Source organism: Euprymna scolopes, chromosome 36 (assembly GCF_053919585.1).
Source record: "Euprymna scolopes isolate OS-2025 chromosome 36, ASM5391958v1, whole genome shotgun sequence".
NCBI lineage: Eukaryota > Metazoa > Mollusca > Cephalopoda > Sepiida > Sepiolidae > Euprymna > Euprymna scolopes.
The window spans coordinates 23,328,598-23,345,376 of NC_136517.1; the positions used below are offsets into that span (position 1 = coordinate 23,328,598).

The 16,779-nt window shown below is 36.1% G+C and overlaps 1 protein-coding gene across 5 annotated transcripts in view; it reads left to right on the forward strand.

The window, feature by feature from the left end:
* Window positions 1-16,779, forward strand: part of LOC145260392 (MAPK/MAK/MRK overlapping kinase-like) — a 187,700-nt gene that overhangs the window by 159,762 nt on the left and 11,159 nt on the right. For all 5 annotated transcript variants that reach the window (XM_080118346.1, XM_080118343.1, XM_080118347.1 and 2 more), the window contains 4 exons: window positions 9,668-9,760; window positions 12,166-12,267; window positions 13,351-13,527; window positions 16,326-16,536. In XM_080118346.1, the coding sequence (XP_079974472.1) occupies window positions 9,668-9,760; window positions 12,166-12,267; window positions 13,351-13,527; window positions 16,326-16,536 (583 nt within the window). The remainder of the gene's footprint in view (window positions 1-9,667; window positions 9,761-12,165; window positions 12,268-13,350; window positions 13,528-16,325; window positions 16,537-16,779) is intronic.

Below are 16,779 nucleotides of genomic sequence, written 5' to 3' on the forward strand. Positions count from 1 at the left end.
GAAATCATAGTGGCTGTCGACGCACAAGTAGTGTTGTCGTGGTTATTGTCGGAAACCATCAACACCAAGTGTCAGTTTACGAGAAACCGATTGAAAGATCTATGGTTAACGAACTGGCAGATAAGGGTTATACGATCAAGTTTAGATATGTGAAAATATCGAGAATCCATTTTGAATAAGTTCAGGTCTATGTGGTATGAACAGTACTTGATGAGTTTGAGAGAGTTATCTAGTGATTTGTACCAGTCTAGTTTTGATAACAAGATAAAGGTGAATGATGTAGTGTTGATAAAAGGTTTTAAGTCTAGACCTCACTGAGTTTGGGCAGGGTGATGAAACTGACCCAAGGTTCCGACGGATTGGTGAGATCTGCCTTGATTAAAAGAGGTGATACGTTGCAAGAGCATTCAATAAAACATTTATTCCCGTTGGAACTTTCTATAACTCATTCTTTCCAAGTCCCTGCTGCAGATCAAGGTGATGATTTGCCTGAAGGTGAAAATGTTGTGGAATCAGTTCGTGAGGATCAGTCTAGACCTGTTAGACATCAGAGATCAGTTAAAGAGAGAAATCCTGATTATCTCTGGTATTAGTTGGAATATGTCCACCTTTTTTCTTTTCTCTTTTTCTTTTTTTGTTCGGGAGAGTGTCAGAAATTTAATTTCTTCCTTCTTTTCGTCGTTGTCTTTTATCTTTCCTCCCTTCTTTCCTTCTTTAACTTTACGTCTTTTTAACGAGCTGCTGCTGCTGCTGCTGCTGAAAGAATCACGCCACAATTGGTTCTACTAAGAGATACTTTTCCCGCGAAAATTCAACAAGCGAAAGTCAGTTTTGGACAGAGATTCCACGAGGGTAACACGCAAGTTACGAACTCTGGTCCTACTCAGACATTCAAGTCTTAAAAATAGTAAAAGTTATTTCATTGTTCATAGGAATGAATAATGAGTTTCAGAAAGAGTCGAATCAAGTTGGTTGACTCGAAAAGAAAAGAAAGAATTGATCTATAAACTGGACGCACGAGATGCGATTAAATGTCGGCGTGTGGAAACCGAATTGTCTTTCCATGTTGTAACCAGTGAAAATTTCATCTGACAAGAAGGACGAACGAAGGTTTTACCAAACAACATTGAGTTTTCAAATTCAAGGATTATTTTCAAAAGAACTTTCAAGAATTCTGTCACTGAAGTGAGGACAGATCGATTTGGAGTGGCGTGAAGAAAATATATATGTAAAAAAAAAAGGACTCACACACATATATATAAAGATAAAAAAAGAAAGGTTAAAAAAAAACGAAATCATTGTTTTACGCAGTAAGTTCTCTTATTCTAATTTTCTCTTATTTCTGTACTCTCTCTCTAGTGTTAATTAAGCCCTTAGTGCTTGCCATAAGGACATTTTTTGGCAGTCGAATTGGTGAACATATAAACTTTTTTCTCAATAATTGAACTTTGCAGCTTTGCTGCCTTCTTTCCCCAACCCTTATGCTTTCTTTTTCCCTCAATAAAATGTCAATATTTTTTTTATTCTTAAAAGTATTTCCTTGTCTTTATTTTTACATGTCCTGATTTTTCTAGGCTTATTAACATGAACCACGTGGGATAACCTTCACGGGACTCAGTGAATAAATTTCCCGCACACGCACGCACGCACGTTCGTGCGCAAATAAACGAACCTTTATTCATTTCAATTTCCCCGCGCATTTTCTAATTAATAACACCTAATTACTTTCCTCGTGAATTACCTGGTCTTTAGTATTTTAAAGAATTTTGTATGGATATTAATGGACACAACCTCCTATTTAAAAATTGAACTTTGCTAGATTTTCATTGGATTTGATCATTAGAGACCAATTAAGAAAGTTTCCCCTTGAATTTCCATTTAAATTTTAAGACACTTAAGGTGTCTATGCCTTTAATTTGATACATTTCTCAACGCATCCACTCCGCACATTTTCTAATTAATAACACCGAATTACTTTCCTCACGAATGACCTTCCTCATGGGACTTTTAAGTAAGGCGAACTTCGCCAGATAAAACACAAACTGGGTTTGTATTACTGTACACATAGATTCGAAAAAGTTGTCAAAAAACAAATATATAACAAATAAATGTTATCAAAGGCAAGATAAGTTACTTTTCTACCAAACTGGATATATTTTTTGTGTTTTTATTCAATGTAACATATTTATTCAGCTCGAAAAACATGCAGTGTTTACCGATGTATTGGACAATTCAAAATGGCAGCCGACTCTCTCTTAAACACGGTAAGTTCGGGAAAAGGTGTTATAAATAATAAACTAGACAAAATACTATTAAAAAAACACCGAATATATGTCAACCTATGTCACGGTAATATATATTGAGCGAATTTTTAACAGTATTTTGTCTAGTTTATTATTTATAACACCTTTTCCCGAACTTACTGTGTTTAAGAGAGAGTCGGCCGCCATTTTGAATTGTCCAATACATTGGTAAACACTGCATGTTTTTCGAGCTGAATAAACATGTTAAATTGAATAAAAACACGTGAATTATATCCAGTTTGGTAGAAAAGTAACTTATTTTGCCTTTGATAACATTTATTTGTTATATATTTGTTTTTTGACAACTTTTTCGAATCTATGTGTACAGTAATACACACCCCACAAACTTTAAAATAATCTCCTTATTTTCACACAGGACTTCTAAACTCCTTGATTCCACGAAGGACTTTCATCTAACATTTTAATCATAATGACTTTGAAAGAACTTTAACCGATCGGACCTTTGTTTATTCACCTTGTTGGTTCTGTTGAAAAATAAATGCATTTTAAATCAGAAGGATGGGTCGTTTTGTTTCATTTTTTTTTTTATTTTGTTTGGGACAAAGGGATTTAATTTTACTTAAACTTCTGCACCCCTACAAGAGTCATTACACAAAATGAAAAATCACGAACTTTCTATGACCCGATACAACTTGCAGGTTTACTGTAACCTTGGATGCTGAAACGTATATAAAAACCGTTTCGTTTTTGAAATGCCTTGTTTCTTTGTTATAATTCCCAGGACGGTTTCTAGATTGTGGAGCTACCCTTTAATTGTCATTGCTCCCAGGTCCACTCTGACCCAGTGTAGTAGTACCTGTTAGGGTCCCAACTATGGGTTGAATAGAAACCAACTTAAAAACAACAAATATATTCTAGTAAAAATTTTTTCTTCAAAATCTTTGGATTCGGCATTAAATAACCTGAAAAGGGTTGATATGCCGTAAAACAAAACCAACCAACCAACCAACACTCCCGTCTTCTTATTAATTTCGACAACTCCCCAAAAGGGGGACCCGCCGAAATGGTGACCTACCCAACGAAAGTTATATTATGGTAACCAGCATAAAATTATCGATTCTGATTCCAATTCTTTTCAAATCTCTCAATATTTAGCTACAGAGTTGGTTAATTTTGTGTTTTTTTTTCTTTTTCGGACACATAAAAGCTACACTTGTGGGAGGGCGGGGGAGGAAGAGATCTATAGATTTTAATTTTACTCGTAATTTAAAAATCAATAAATATTTATCATTTCATCATTAGTGTCAGCAATGAAAAATCAAATTTTAAACAACGACAAAAAAAAAAAAAAATGAAATAATAAAAAGAATCGTTTTTGGTATCGGAAAATACAGGCCAAAATTTTCTGATTCCGATACCCCCCCCCAAATAAGTTCCGATTTTTCGATTTCTAATTTCAATTTCCATTAATCGTACGAATGCTAATTATTACATTTTTAATTGTTTATATTTTTTAATCATATCTACTTCAATTGCCGCCGAGATGCAAGGAGCTTCTCTAAAATAGGGAGTTGAGCAGCAAGATGTCTACTCATATTACACTTTAATTTTTGCATCTTAGTATCACAATCACGTTGACACACCGGTTCTCGCCAGATCACCAAAGTTAAGCAACGATGAGTTTGTCCAGTACCAGACGAGTGACCATTTGGGAAGGCTAGACGTTGTATGTACCGCGCCGAGTCATAAGAAATTTCCAGGTTGGTATCTCGATGTGCATTAATTCACTGGGAGAGATGCACCCTTAGTGTTAGTTAAGGCACGTATTTAGGAGAAGGTAACTCTGGTGATGCTGGCAACAGGACGTTGGATGGCCATGAAGGAGGATGAATCTCTAGTAGAAGAGTTATGTTATTCGACTGCAGCCATGCGGACGATCTAAGGACAACGGATAGGTGCAAACAGGCGAGTCAGCTGCCACTGCACTGGGGAGAAGGTAATGGCAATCCACCCCATGTATTTTGCCAAGTTCAAAATCATGTGATGTCTTCAGCGAAATCGGACAAACAATGGACCGAAGCCTATGGAGAACACTAACCATGATTTCATCTACGGTATGGATATGCCATGTACAGCACAATCACATTGACACACCGGTTCTCGCCAGGTCACCGAAGTTAAGCAACGTTGAGCCTCGCCAGTACCAGATGGGTGACCATTTGGGAAGGCGAGGCGCTGTATGTACCTTCTAGGAAGGTTGGGCGTGGGGCCAGCACTGTTGAGACACTTGTAGTCTGTCTAAACTGTACGAATGAACTGACTAAACCAAGATGGCCGACTCCTATTTATATTACCACAAGCAAGGGAGGTAACCATGTAACTGAAGCAAGGGAGGTAACCAATGTCTACATTAACATTGCTGCTGTCCTCAAGTGAATAATTTATTTCTGATTTAACAAGTCCCTTAGAAGCTCAGACGAAGCTCCTGCCTTGGTCAAACAATCAGAGACCTGATCACAACCCTTGATCCATTCTATCTGTATCTCTCCTCTACTCTTCATTTCCTTCAGCCTTGCTACATCTATTCTCAATCGTCGATCGCTTACCAGATTGTTGGAATTCAATGTCTCCACAAGTGATGCATTATCTGTCTTGCAGAGAACGTCTGGCAATTTAGATAACTGAAATACCTCTTGTATCATAACCGCAGTCAAAACACCAGTATCAGCTCCCTCATTCAGAGCAAGAGTCTCTGAGGCCAATGGGCTTTTTGTCACTCTGTCCAATTTCTTTGACGCCCAACACATGGGGGCCATTTTGTCAGTACTTCCTCCAATAAAGACAACAAAACCACCCTGTGAAGATCCATCTTCCAGACTGGCATAAGAGGCATCAGTATAACACAAAATGTGTAAATCTGAGGGCTTTCCCAATTTTGGAAATGTTATAGAACCCTTCTTGGATTTCAATTTTGATAAGGCTTTATTCGCCTCAAATAAGGCTTTTACTTTGGGATGCTTTCCAGTGTTGCTCATTTTACACACATCAAAAGCTATATCAGGGCGTGTTTGAGTTGAAACCCACATCATCTGACCTGCAAGTCTCTTCAACTCATGCTTTTCTTCTTCATTCAGTTCATCATTTTTCCTCAGTATCCTCCCTTTGCTTATTTCTATTGGAGATATGGAAGATACATATAGATCTTGTTCTACAGTGATCCCATTTTCCTGTTGATTAACATTCAGTCCAACATATTTGAATGTTCCACTTTCATGAGATCCCACCTTAAATTTTTCTTTCAATGTTGCAATCACATCCCTTTCAAACTCTGTGTTTCCACAGAAAACAAAATCATCCACGTGCATAGCAAGAATTCCAGTCAAATTTCCTTTAATATCATGCCACAAAAACAATGCATTATCATAAGCACTTGCTACTCCTTTTAATTCAATCAAAGCCTGAGTAACTCTCTTGTACCATGCCCGTGGAGCATCATTCAATCCATAGATGCATCTTTTTAATTTCCACACTTGAGATTTAGGACAAACATCAGATGGTGGCCTCAGGTACACATCTCTCTCTAAAATACCACCTTGCAAAAAGGCTGAGGTAAAATCTATGGTCTGCAGCATCCAATTCTTTATTGATGCGGTTAGCATGACCATTCGCATAGCTTCACGGCTACATGTTGGGGAGTCCGTTTTCAGATTACTATTTTCTTCATAGCCTCGTGCTACAAGGCGAGCTTTCATTGTTTTCTGATTATCCTTGAATTTTTCAGTAATCACCCATCTTGTGGATATTGTTTTTTGACCTGTGTATGGCACACATTCAAATACTTCATAGGTGTTCATGTTTTTTATTTCTTTATGCTTGGCATCCATTACAGCTTTCGACTGCTCTTGTTCAGCGGTGAGCAGGACTACATTTTCCTGTTCAGTATATTGGGGCACTTCTCTCCAATGATCAATATGATTCCAGTTGATACAAACTTGATCCTCGTTTTCATCCTCAGGTTCTATATTGATCCAATGACTATATTTGCCAGTTGATTTAGGCTGTACTGACATAACCTTTCCTTTCTTCCACTCCCCACTTCCATTTATTTTATAAGTTATGGTCTTATTTCGGCCAGGTTTTTCAGTCTTATCTCTTAAACTGGTAGAACTATCAACAACTTCTTCTCTGTCTATATCTTCACTTTCTACCACCTGATTCTGCAACTCCTCCTCCTCAACTGAAAGGTATTCATTCTTCCCTTCTGTAGTGTTTCCCAGCATTTCAGCTTTTTTTGTTCTTTTTTCGTTGTTTTTATTCACTTTCATCAATTGGCACGGATGCATCCTATAAAATGCTCCGCCATGTCTGATTAAGACAAACTGGCCTTCTCTGCCTAACACTTTTGCTGGACCACGCCATCCTTTAAAACCCTGCCTCCGATAATAGATTTGGTCTCCGGTAGCATAATCTTCATCAGCATAAGTTCTGACATTAGACCTGAGAGCTCTCCTAATTCTCTCACTGGACTCCGCTTCCAAAAAGTTTCTCCTTGCACTATGGAGAGCATTTAAATTTTTTCTCACCATGTCACTTGTAGTAGAGGACTCCATAGCAGGTAACTGGTCTGTCAGAATTGAGGGTGTATTTACATTGAAACCGAATACAAGTTCATTTGGACTGTGTCCAGAGTAATTGAGGAGGGCATTTTTTGCACAAATAGCCCATGCCAAGGCAATTTCAGGTTCACACTTCTCATCGTCAATTGTTTTTTTCATTGCCTCAGCAACTATCAAATTATGACGTTCTACAGTACCGTTGCTGAATGGACTTTCTGCGGCAGTAGTACAGGTCTCTATGTTGAGTTTTTCATTCATCTGTCTATAATGTTCGTTGTAGAATTCACCCCCATTATCACTCAGAGAACGAACAGGAGATCCGAAATAGGTAATCCACATCATAAAGATGTTTTTGATGATCTCCTCCTTCTTCTTTGTTTTGATCAATGTTGCCGCTGAATACCTGGTAGCGGCATCAATGAGATGTAGTATCCACACCTCATTGTGGATGAACTCTTTCAAATCCATGCAAACTGTGTGATTAAATCTATTGCCAAGAGGCAATCCCACAACCGGTCGCAGTGGAGCTTTTTTAAATCTAAGGCAAATTTGACAGTTTTCACAAACCTCCTCAATCGCCTTTATAAATTCCTTGTCATTGAATTTGCCACTTTTTTTAACCAAGGAAACAAGTTTTTCCTTCGAGGCATGAGCAAACTGTCGATGAAGTTTTTCTGCTTTTTTTTTTTTTTTCTGTGAAAGAACACTGACCAAAATTCTGAACATGTAATACAATGTTCTTAGTACCACTATGATCCAACAACTTATTTGTTAAGGGGAGACAATAGTGCCCTGAAGTTGTGGTCTTTAGTTCAATACATTTATCAAAAATCCAGCACATATCTTTCCGGAAATCTAGCACTATTCCTGCTGTCTTCATTGATTTGTGACTTAATAGAAGAGGCAAGTCGTTTTTCACAATATCTGCTTCGATATAAACTCTTATACCTCCGAGTGTAACCGGAAATTTAGCAACTTTAATTGCTGTGACAGCCACTCCATCACCAAAACAAAAACTCCGGTCTGAGTTCGTATACTTCACTAGTTGCAGGTCACTTTCATTTAAAGTATCTAAATAAACATCAAGCCACACTTCGCCAGCCAGTGTACGAGTACAAGCAGAATCCAAGACTGCCATTCCAAATGTTTCCTTTACAAGATTTGAGATTTTTTCATTTGTACTGTTCAAATAAATATTTTCTTGAATGAACAACGTAATGTGTATTTGTTCTGTCGCTTCCGTAAACCTGGGCGTATTTCTAGGACACTCTCTAATTAGATGGTTCGGAGACTGACATTTGTAACACAACAACACGTTTCCACTTCGGTCACATGGATTAGATTGTCCTCGACGAAAACGCCTTTTGTTGTTACCCGGTTTAGAATAATTATAGTTGACGATTTCGGGCTCTGATTTCACTGCCGGTACATTTTCATCACGATAAATGTCACCAAATACTTTCTTTATCGATTCCTTCATGTTTTGATACGTCAAAACAGAACACGTTGTCCGCGCTAATTTTTCGTTCTCTTCCGATATGTTAACCGCGTTCAAAACAAGAAAAGCTTGCACTCCTTCCGGTAGAATAATGTAGAATTTTTTTAATCTTTGGTACAAAAACTCATAACGAACAAGAAAGTCATTTATACTGGTACCTGACGATCTTTTATAAGTGTAAAATTCCTTAAAAGTCATGTAAGCGCGCGTGTGTTCATCCTTTAAATATATGTCATCCAGTTTCTTTATTAAGATCTTCAAGCCATCTCGTCCGCCGATGTCACTTGTTGGCAATTCACGGACACATTCTCTAATATTCGGTGGTAGCGTCAAAAACACTGCTGGCCCTTTTTTTTCCTCAGAAAGATCCGTGAACAACGACCACATTTCAACGTCTTGTTTCCAGTTCTCGTAAACATCCTCCCCCTCCAACAATGGAGGTTGTTTGTTCGAAGTTGCCATATCCGATATCCGATCTGTCTAGTGCTACAGACAAGCTGTACAAAAAAAAAATTTTTTTTTTTTTTTTTTTTTTTTTTTTTCGTTTTGTCGCACACAGAGGGATATCTCTGCTACCATTTGTTGAGACACTTGTAGTCTGTCTAAACTGTACGAACGAACTGACTAAACCAAGATGGCCGACTCCTATTTATATCACCACAAGCAAGGGAGGTAACCATGTAACTGAAGCAAGGGAGGTAACCAATGTCTACATTAACAAGCACCCTCACCCTGTAAAAAGAACTCCTCACTACAAAAACATCTACAAAAGTTGTAGATGGCCTATGCCCCTCCAGAGGCCCAAGGCTATGGATGGATGGATGGATATGCCATGATACAAGAAGAAAATAGTTGGAGAAGCAAGATACATGGAGGGAATTCCAAAATCTAGCAATTTGAGGAAAGAAACTTTCAGAGTAGAAGGCTCTCCTGGGAGATCTTTACAGTGAAGGGATGGAATTTTGATGACTGTCGAGTTAATTGAGGGTATTCATGTCGAGGGAACAGCAAAGCTATGAGTTCATTGGTTCACATTTCAGGGAGCACAACTGCTACAAGTTCATCCGGACATATTCAATTAAAATACCTGTAAAACAAACAGAAGGATGCAATTGAAGTTATACATACATTTTCTATGCTTGAATACAACACCACATATGTGACTTTTTTTGGAGAGGGAGAATCATGTCAGATTATGCGATTTCTGATAATTCAAGCAACTATTATTAATATTGAGTATTATGAAATGTGTCTAAACATAAATCTATCTTTATTTTGTATCTTTCCAGGTACCGTGCACCGGAATGTCTTCTCACAGAGGGGTTTTATTCCCACAAAATGGACATTTGGAGCGTCGGTTGTGTCTTCTTTGAAATTCTCAGGTAGAAATGACAATCAAATTTTTTTTTGACAATCACATTTTTTTTGGCAATCACATTTTTTTTTGACAATCACATTTTTTTTTGGCAATCACATTTTTATTTGACAATCACATTTTTTTTGACAATCACATTTTTTTTGACAATCAAATTTTTTTTTGACAATCACATTTTTATTTGACAATCACATTTTTTTGACAATCAAATTTTTTTTTGACAATCACATTTTTTTTTGGCAATCACATTTTTATTTGACAATCACATTTTTTTTTGACAATCACATTTTTTTTGCCAATCACATTTTTATTTGACAATCGCATTTTTTTGACAATCACATTTTTTTTTGACATTCACATTTTTTTTTGACAATCACATTTTTTTTGACATTCACATTTTTTTGACGATCACATTTTTTTTTACAATCAAATTTTTATTTGACAATCACATTTTTTTTGACAATCACATTTTTTTTGACAATCACATTTTTTTTTTCACAATCACATTTTTTTTCACAATCACATTTTTTTTCACAATCACATTTTTTTTGACAATTACTTTCTTTACATAGTGTCAGATGTAAGGGACTACTATTTGGGAAAAAATTTGCGGGGATACTATGTGGGGAGTTGAGCAGCAAGATATCCATTCGCATTACACTTAAACTTCTGCATATCGATACAGTCAGGGAAATAGAGACCTGGGAGGGAATTCCAAAGTTCAAGGGAAGAAATTGTTTGAGTAAAAGGCTTTCTGGCATCTAGGGATCTCAACAGTGTAGGGGTGAGATTTTGCTGCGTTTTGGGTTAGTCTAGGATATTTACATAGAAAGAGTACAAGGGTTTGAGAGTCAAATGATATATGGGGGACATCACGTCGAGTTCACCAATAGTGTGATGTGGTTTTTGGCTATACACAAAGATGCTCTAAGATGGCCTCTCCCAAAGTTAAGAATCACTACACATATTGGTAATTCTGACGTCCAATAAAGATACTACGAATTTTCCATTTAAATCATCTAAACCTCTATTTAAGACTCAGATTTCATATCCTTTCTCTCCATGCAACACATGTCCTCAACCCTCACTTGCCAAGTTTCACTTCTATACATCATTACACTGTGCATACATGACTGATAGACTATTTGATATTTTTTCTTTTGGACTTCATCCTACATAAAAGACTGATTTGGGGAGGGATTTTCATCTTTGTGATTAAATAATCAGCTGTTAAATATTCTGTACTTTCAACTAACAATTTCCAGGGTAAGAATCAACAAACGTCGGTCAAAGCTCCCTACTCCAAATTCATCACAGTGTTAACTTTTTCAAATTTGGTTTTATCTTAAGTAGGGCAGCCCCTGGAGTGAATGTGGTATTGTGGTGACTGAAATATTTCTAGTTAAGAGTAGGATAGGCAATTTTAAGTATTCAAGGATGATCAATTTTAAGTATTTCAAGGATGATCAACGATACTCATTATCTGCACACTTTTGAATGGCCGTGTGGCTAATTTGTTAATTATGTATTTTTATATTTCGTGCAAATAAATATTTCAAAACTCACTGCTTCAAATTTACAAAATCTCTTCAAAAAATAAACAACTTTTTATTCAAACTCACAGCATCTTATTTGCATATGAGGTGACAAGAAATCTTGTTACTCGTAACGAGATCGCCAGCATATAATTCGAAACAGTAGCCATATTTTTTCTTTATTATTACTTTTTGTCTGCCACCAGACACTACATGCTGTTCCAAATCAAAGATTTGTACAGTAGAACCCTGGGATACGGTTGTGGAATATGATGTTTTTCTGGCCCTTGGTTACGGTATTTGCCCCGCCTTACGGTGTTATTTATAATGTTATTTCATTATATACATATGTATTATATACTGTACTGTATTTTGTTATTAATTTTTGATATGTATTGTATAAAATTTTGCTTAAGCCCCACCATACGGCGATTTCACCTTATGACCCAAACCCCGAAAAAGATTAATGCCGTATCTTGAGGTTCTACTGTACCTGTTTTTAAAGCATTTAATCACAACTTCGTTTGTCAGATAAAATAAATTGCAAATCTAATTTATTTCCAAAATAGGAGACTACAACTAAAGGAGGTAAATTTGCTCATTCTGTAAAAATTCCATTAAAAAATGGGAAAAATTTATTTTCTTTCTTTTCTTTAAGATTGAATTCATTATTTCTTTTATTTCAACGATTAATTTAGGGTGATTTTCATCTGTTTTTTTTTTTTCACATAAAATGAATCACAAATCTAATTTATTTTCCAAATAGGAGAGTGCAACAAAGGGAGATAAATTTCACCATTTCGTAAAATTAAATAAAAAAAAAAAATGGCAAGCATTTCTTTAAGTTTCTTCTTTTTCCTTCTTCCTCTTTTTTCAGTTTGCGTCCATTATTTCCAGGTGCAAATGAAGTTGACCAAATTGCAAAGATCCACGATGTGATTGGGACGCCCGAGAGTCGACTTTTGTCGAAGATAATGAAGTACGTTTTTAAATAACAACAAGAACCGACGTTTTTTACGATGGATCTGTTCAAGCTTTGTTTTTAACAGTGAAAAGGCTATTTGAAACATGACAGACTGACAGACCAACTTACAGGCAGACCAAGTGTGTTTTTTTATCTGCATGCTTTATCATCTATAAAGACCTGTGGAATTGTTCTGCTGGCTTGCTTTGCAGCTGACTACAAGATAGTCGTCTTCAAGTCCAATGTAAACAAATTCTTGTTGTGTCGTCCGCTTAAATAACCAACCACTAACGATTACTACGCTGTTGTGCCAGTGGCCACTGTACACTGATTAACCTTTATCCTTGAGTGGCCTTTGAGATTTGATAAGTGGTGACTCCCTTCAGTGGAAAAAAAAAGAGGTTAAAAATCAGTCGAGGATTAATGAGATTGTTGTTTGTATAATGGAACATAACTTCTAGTGGAGGTCTGAGTGGTGCTCTTTTTCCTTATGCATGTTATCATATTAATACGTCGATTTTTGTTAGGTCACTGAAGTTAAACGACATTGAGTCTGGCCTGTACTATAAATGGTTGACGATCACAGTATGTACTTCTGTAATGTAGCTGTTATGCTTGAACTGTGTTCGTAACAGTTCAAAATTCTCTCAGACCCCCAACACCGTCCAGCACCATCGGAAAGGAACAAAAAAACAAAAATAAATAAATTCAGGCATTTTTACTTTTTTAACAAGAGCATTTATTGCCGTTACTCTCCTGTCTCAACAGCATTTAAGAAGTTTCTTGCTGCCACATGTCCATCTAACTTGGATGCGTTTCTCTTTCTTCTGGCCACATGTTGACCACAGTCGGCCCAGTCTCACCTTCACTTTACATGTCTGTCTCCTTTGACGTTGACATTGAATGATGATGAAAATATAAATTACAATAATAAAATAAATTACAATATTTATCAATCGATCAAAAATTCAAACAGGAAAATATAATAATGAAAAATCCTTAACCCATAAATTTTCAAAGATAGACTCTTTTCACCAGAAGATAAGCGTTGGTAAATTATGCTAATCAGTTTCGCACTAATGATTCTTCGATTTTCAGGTCTTCTCGTGGAATAAATTACAATTTCCCATCGAAACCAGGGACGGGAATTGAAAAGTTGGTGCCGCACGCCTCACGTGATGCCGTCAGTCTGATTCAGGGCTTGTGTATGTACGATCCTGATGAAAGAATGACTGCAAGACAAGCGTTGAAACATCCTTTCTTCCGAGAATATTGGTGAGAATTTCGATTTTTACTTTTACTGATTTTTTAAAATTATTTCATTAAAAAAATACACAAAATAAGCCAAACAGAAAACAATACACTTTTTTACGGCATATCAACCCCTTTTCAGGTTATTTAATACCGAATCCAGTGATTTTGAAGAAAAATTGTTTAATAGAATACGAGGGGCACACAATAAGTAATACCCCTGATCCACTTCCAGTTGACTGATCTAGCTGAAATTTTGCATGTACAATGATTTATATCTCTACAGGTTATGTTGCAAACTACAGCTCTGAACTAATTGTGGTTTCTGTTTTACAGGTGTTTGAACTGAGTCAGGTGTGAAAAGGAGCTTGTTGAATGTCGAGCAGTGATCCAGTTTTTGTATTTAAAAGGACGCACACCACAGGAGACTTTTGATGAAATGAAAGAAACTTATGTTGATAATGCCCCATCATATGACCTTGTAAAACGCTGGCATCGTGAATTCAAACATGGCCGGAAGTCTGTGGAAACAGCTCCCAGACCTGGTCGCCCCCCCTTCTGCCATAGATGAGGCATCTGTCCGTCAAGTTGAGGCTGCCATTTGCATATGCATAAGGTGTTTGCCAGATAGATTCCCAGGTTGCTCACACCATTCCAGAAGCGAGAATGCGCCGAGTGCTCGAGGATGAATTTGGAGATGTGCCAGGAAGATGAGTACAAAGTTTTTCAAAAGACTGATTGCACAGGATGAAACCTAGGTCCATCACTATGATCCAGAGACCAAAGCCCAGTCAATGCAGTGGAAGCACTTGGACTCACCACCTCCGAAGAAGGCAAGGGTTCAGCCCTCCACTGGCAAGGTCATGCTCACAGTCTTCTGGGACCAGGACGGAGTAGTGATGACAGATTTCCTGGCAAAGGGAACCACAATTACAGGAGCCTATTATGCTTCACTTTTGAGGAAACTGAGGGAAGCTATCAAAATCAAGAGGCGGGGCAAGATCAGCAAAGGTACCGTCCTCCTGCAGGACAACGCTCCGGTCCACAACTCGCATGTCGCCAGATCAGAAGCACAGGTGTGTGGTTATGAAACCCTCCCCGATCCACCCTACTCTCCTGACCTTGCACCCTCTGACTTTCACCTCTTTCCAGCCATGAAGTTGTTTTTGAAAGGAAAGCGTTTCCCAGATGATGCAGCCTTGATTTTTGAAGTCAGGTTGTGGTTGGAGGACCAACCTGGGGTGTTCTACAAAAACGGTCTCCAGAGCTGCATCAAACAATGGGAGAAATGCATCACTCTGGGTGGTTCCTATGTAGAGAAAGACTAATAACTGTGCCAAGTTTCGTTGCTCTACTGCCATGGGAAATGGGTCAGGGGCATTACTTATTGCACGCCCCTTTGCTTTTTTTTTTTCAAGTCTGTTTCTATTTAACCCATAGTTAGGACCCTAACAGGTACTACCACTCCGGGTCAGAGTGGACCTGGGAGCAATGGCAATTAAAGGGTGGCTCCACACTCCCCAAAGCCCACAAACTGGGGCCTCACCACTGAATATAGTTTTAGGTCATATCCAGGACCAAAACAATACACAATAAACAATAGGATTTTAAAACAAAATTTTCACGGATGTTACTGTCATGGGTCAGACTGTCTGTACCATTATTGTTGGCTCACAAGGCGCTTTCACACAGGTCATCAAAGATCTCATTGAATACAGCCTGTGGTGTTCCCTGGAAGGTGAGTGGCAACAAGTCTCCCCATTATTATTATTGTTGTTGTTATTATTATTAATTTTATTATTATTAATATTATAATGTTGTTGTTATTAATATTTTTATTATTATTATTATTAATTTTATTATTATCAATATTATTAATGTTGTTGTTATTATTATTATTAATATTTTTATTATCATTATTAATTTTATTATTATTAATATTATAATGTTGTTGTTATTAATATTTTTATTAATATTATTATTAATTTTATTATTATCAATATTATTATTGTTATTATTATTATTATTAATATTTTTATTATTATAAATGTTATTATTATTAATATTATTAATGTTGTTATTAATATTTTTATTAATATTATTATTAATTTTATTATTATCAATATTATTAATGTTGTTATTATTGTTATTAATATTTTTATTATTATAAATTTTATTATTATTAATATTATTAATGTTGTTGTTATTATTATTATTATTAATATTTTTTATTATTATAAATTTTATTATTATTAATATTATTAATGTTGTTGTTATTATTATTAATATTTTATTATTATTAGTTTTATTATTATCAATATTATCAATGTTGTTGTTATTATTATTATTTTTTTATTATTATTAATTTTATTATTATTAATATTATAATATTATTATTATTATTATTATTAATTTTATTATTATTATTATTATTATTATTATTATTATTATTAAGTAATCTCGGTGTTAATTGGTACTAAGTGTGATATCAAGTCGTCTGAAAGAACATTTGAAAAAAAAAAAAAAACCCCTGCAAGTTTCTTATATATTGGGCGGCCTTCAGACCTCTGCTATTGTAGCTACCACCAATATCCTTAGAGAAACTCTTGATCTTTAAAACTTGTGGTTTGGAGCCGGAATTGAGGGAGACTCCTCTGAGAATGAATCTCATCTCTTTTCAAGGAGACGTTATGAAGCAAAATCATGATTATCATTATTAATGCAGCTAGTATAATTTTTGTAATTTAATTTTATCACTGCATTGCTATCCAAATGGAAAATAATGTTGTCTTTTTAATTTTTTTTTCTTTTTTTTTCTATAGGGGTTCGGAGGAAGGAATCAGAGGTGAAACGTTAGCAAAACCGTCAGAAGAGTTACGCGTTTTTAGCCGCGGACAGGAATTGACATCTCAATCCAAAATTATGGGCAACAAAATGAAGAAAGCACCTGACACAAAATTCTCCGTCATAACGAACTTACCTAAAGCTCAGTCCCTTCCGACTCACCTCGCTCACCACAAAGAAAAACGAAAGGTTGGGGAATATTGCTGGAATATAATGTTAATTCATCTCACAGTTGTGTATTAAACATGGATCGAAAACAAATGAATGAAAATAGACGAAGTTCAAATCAAGTACAATTTATTCATTTAATTAATGTTGACACCAACATAAAAGACCGTTAACATAATATAATAATATGTTCTACATTATAACAAGGCCGATAGCCATTAGTCGCGTGCTCTCGTGTAATGAATGAATGCGTGAATGTAGGAT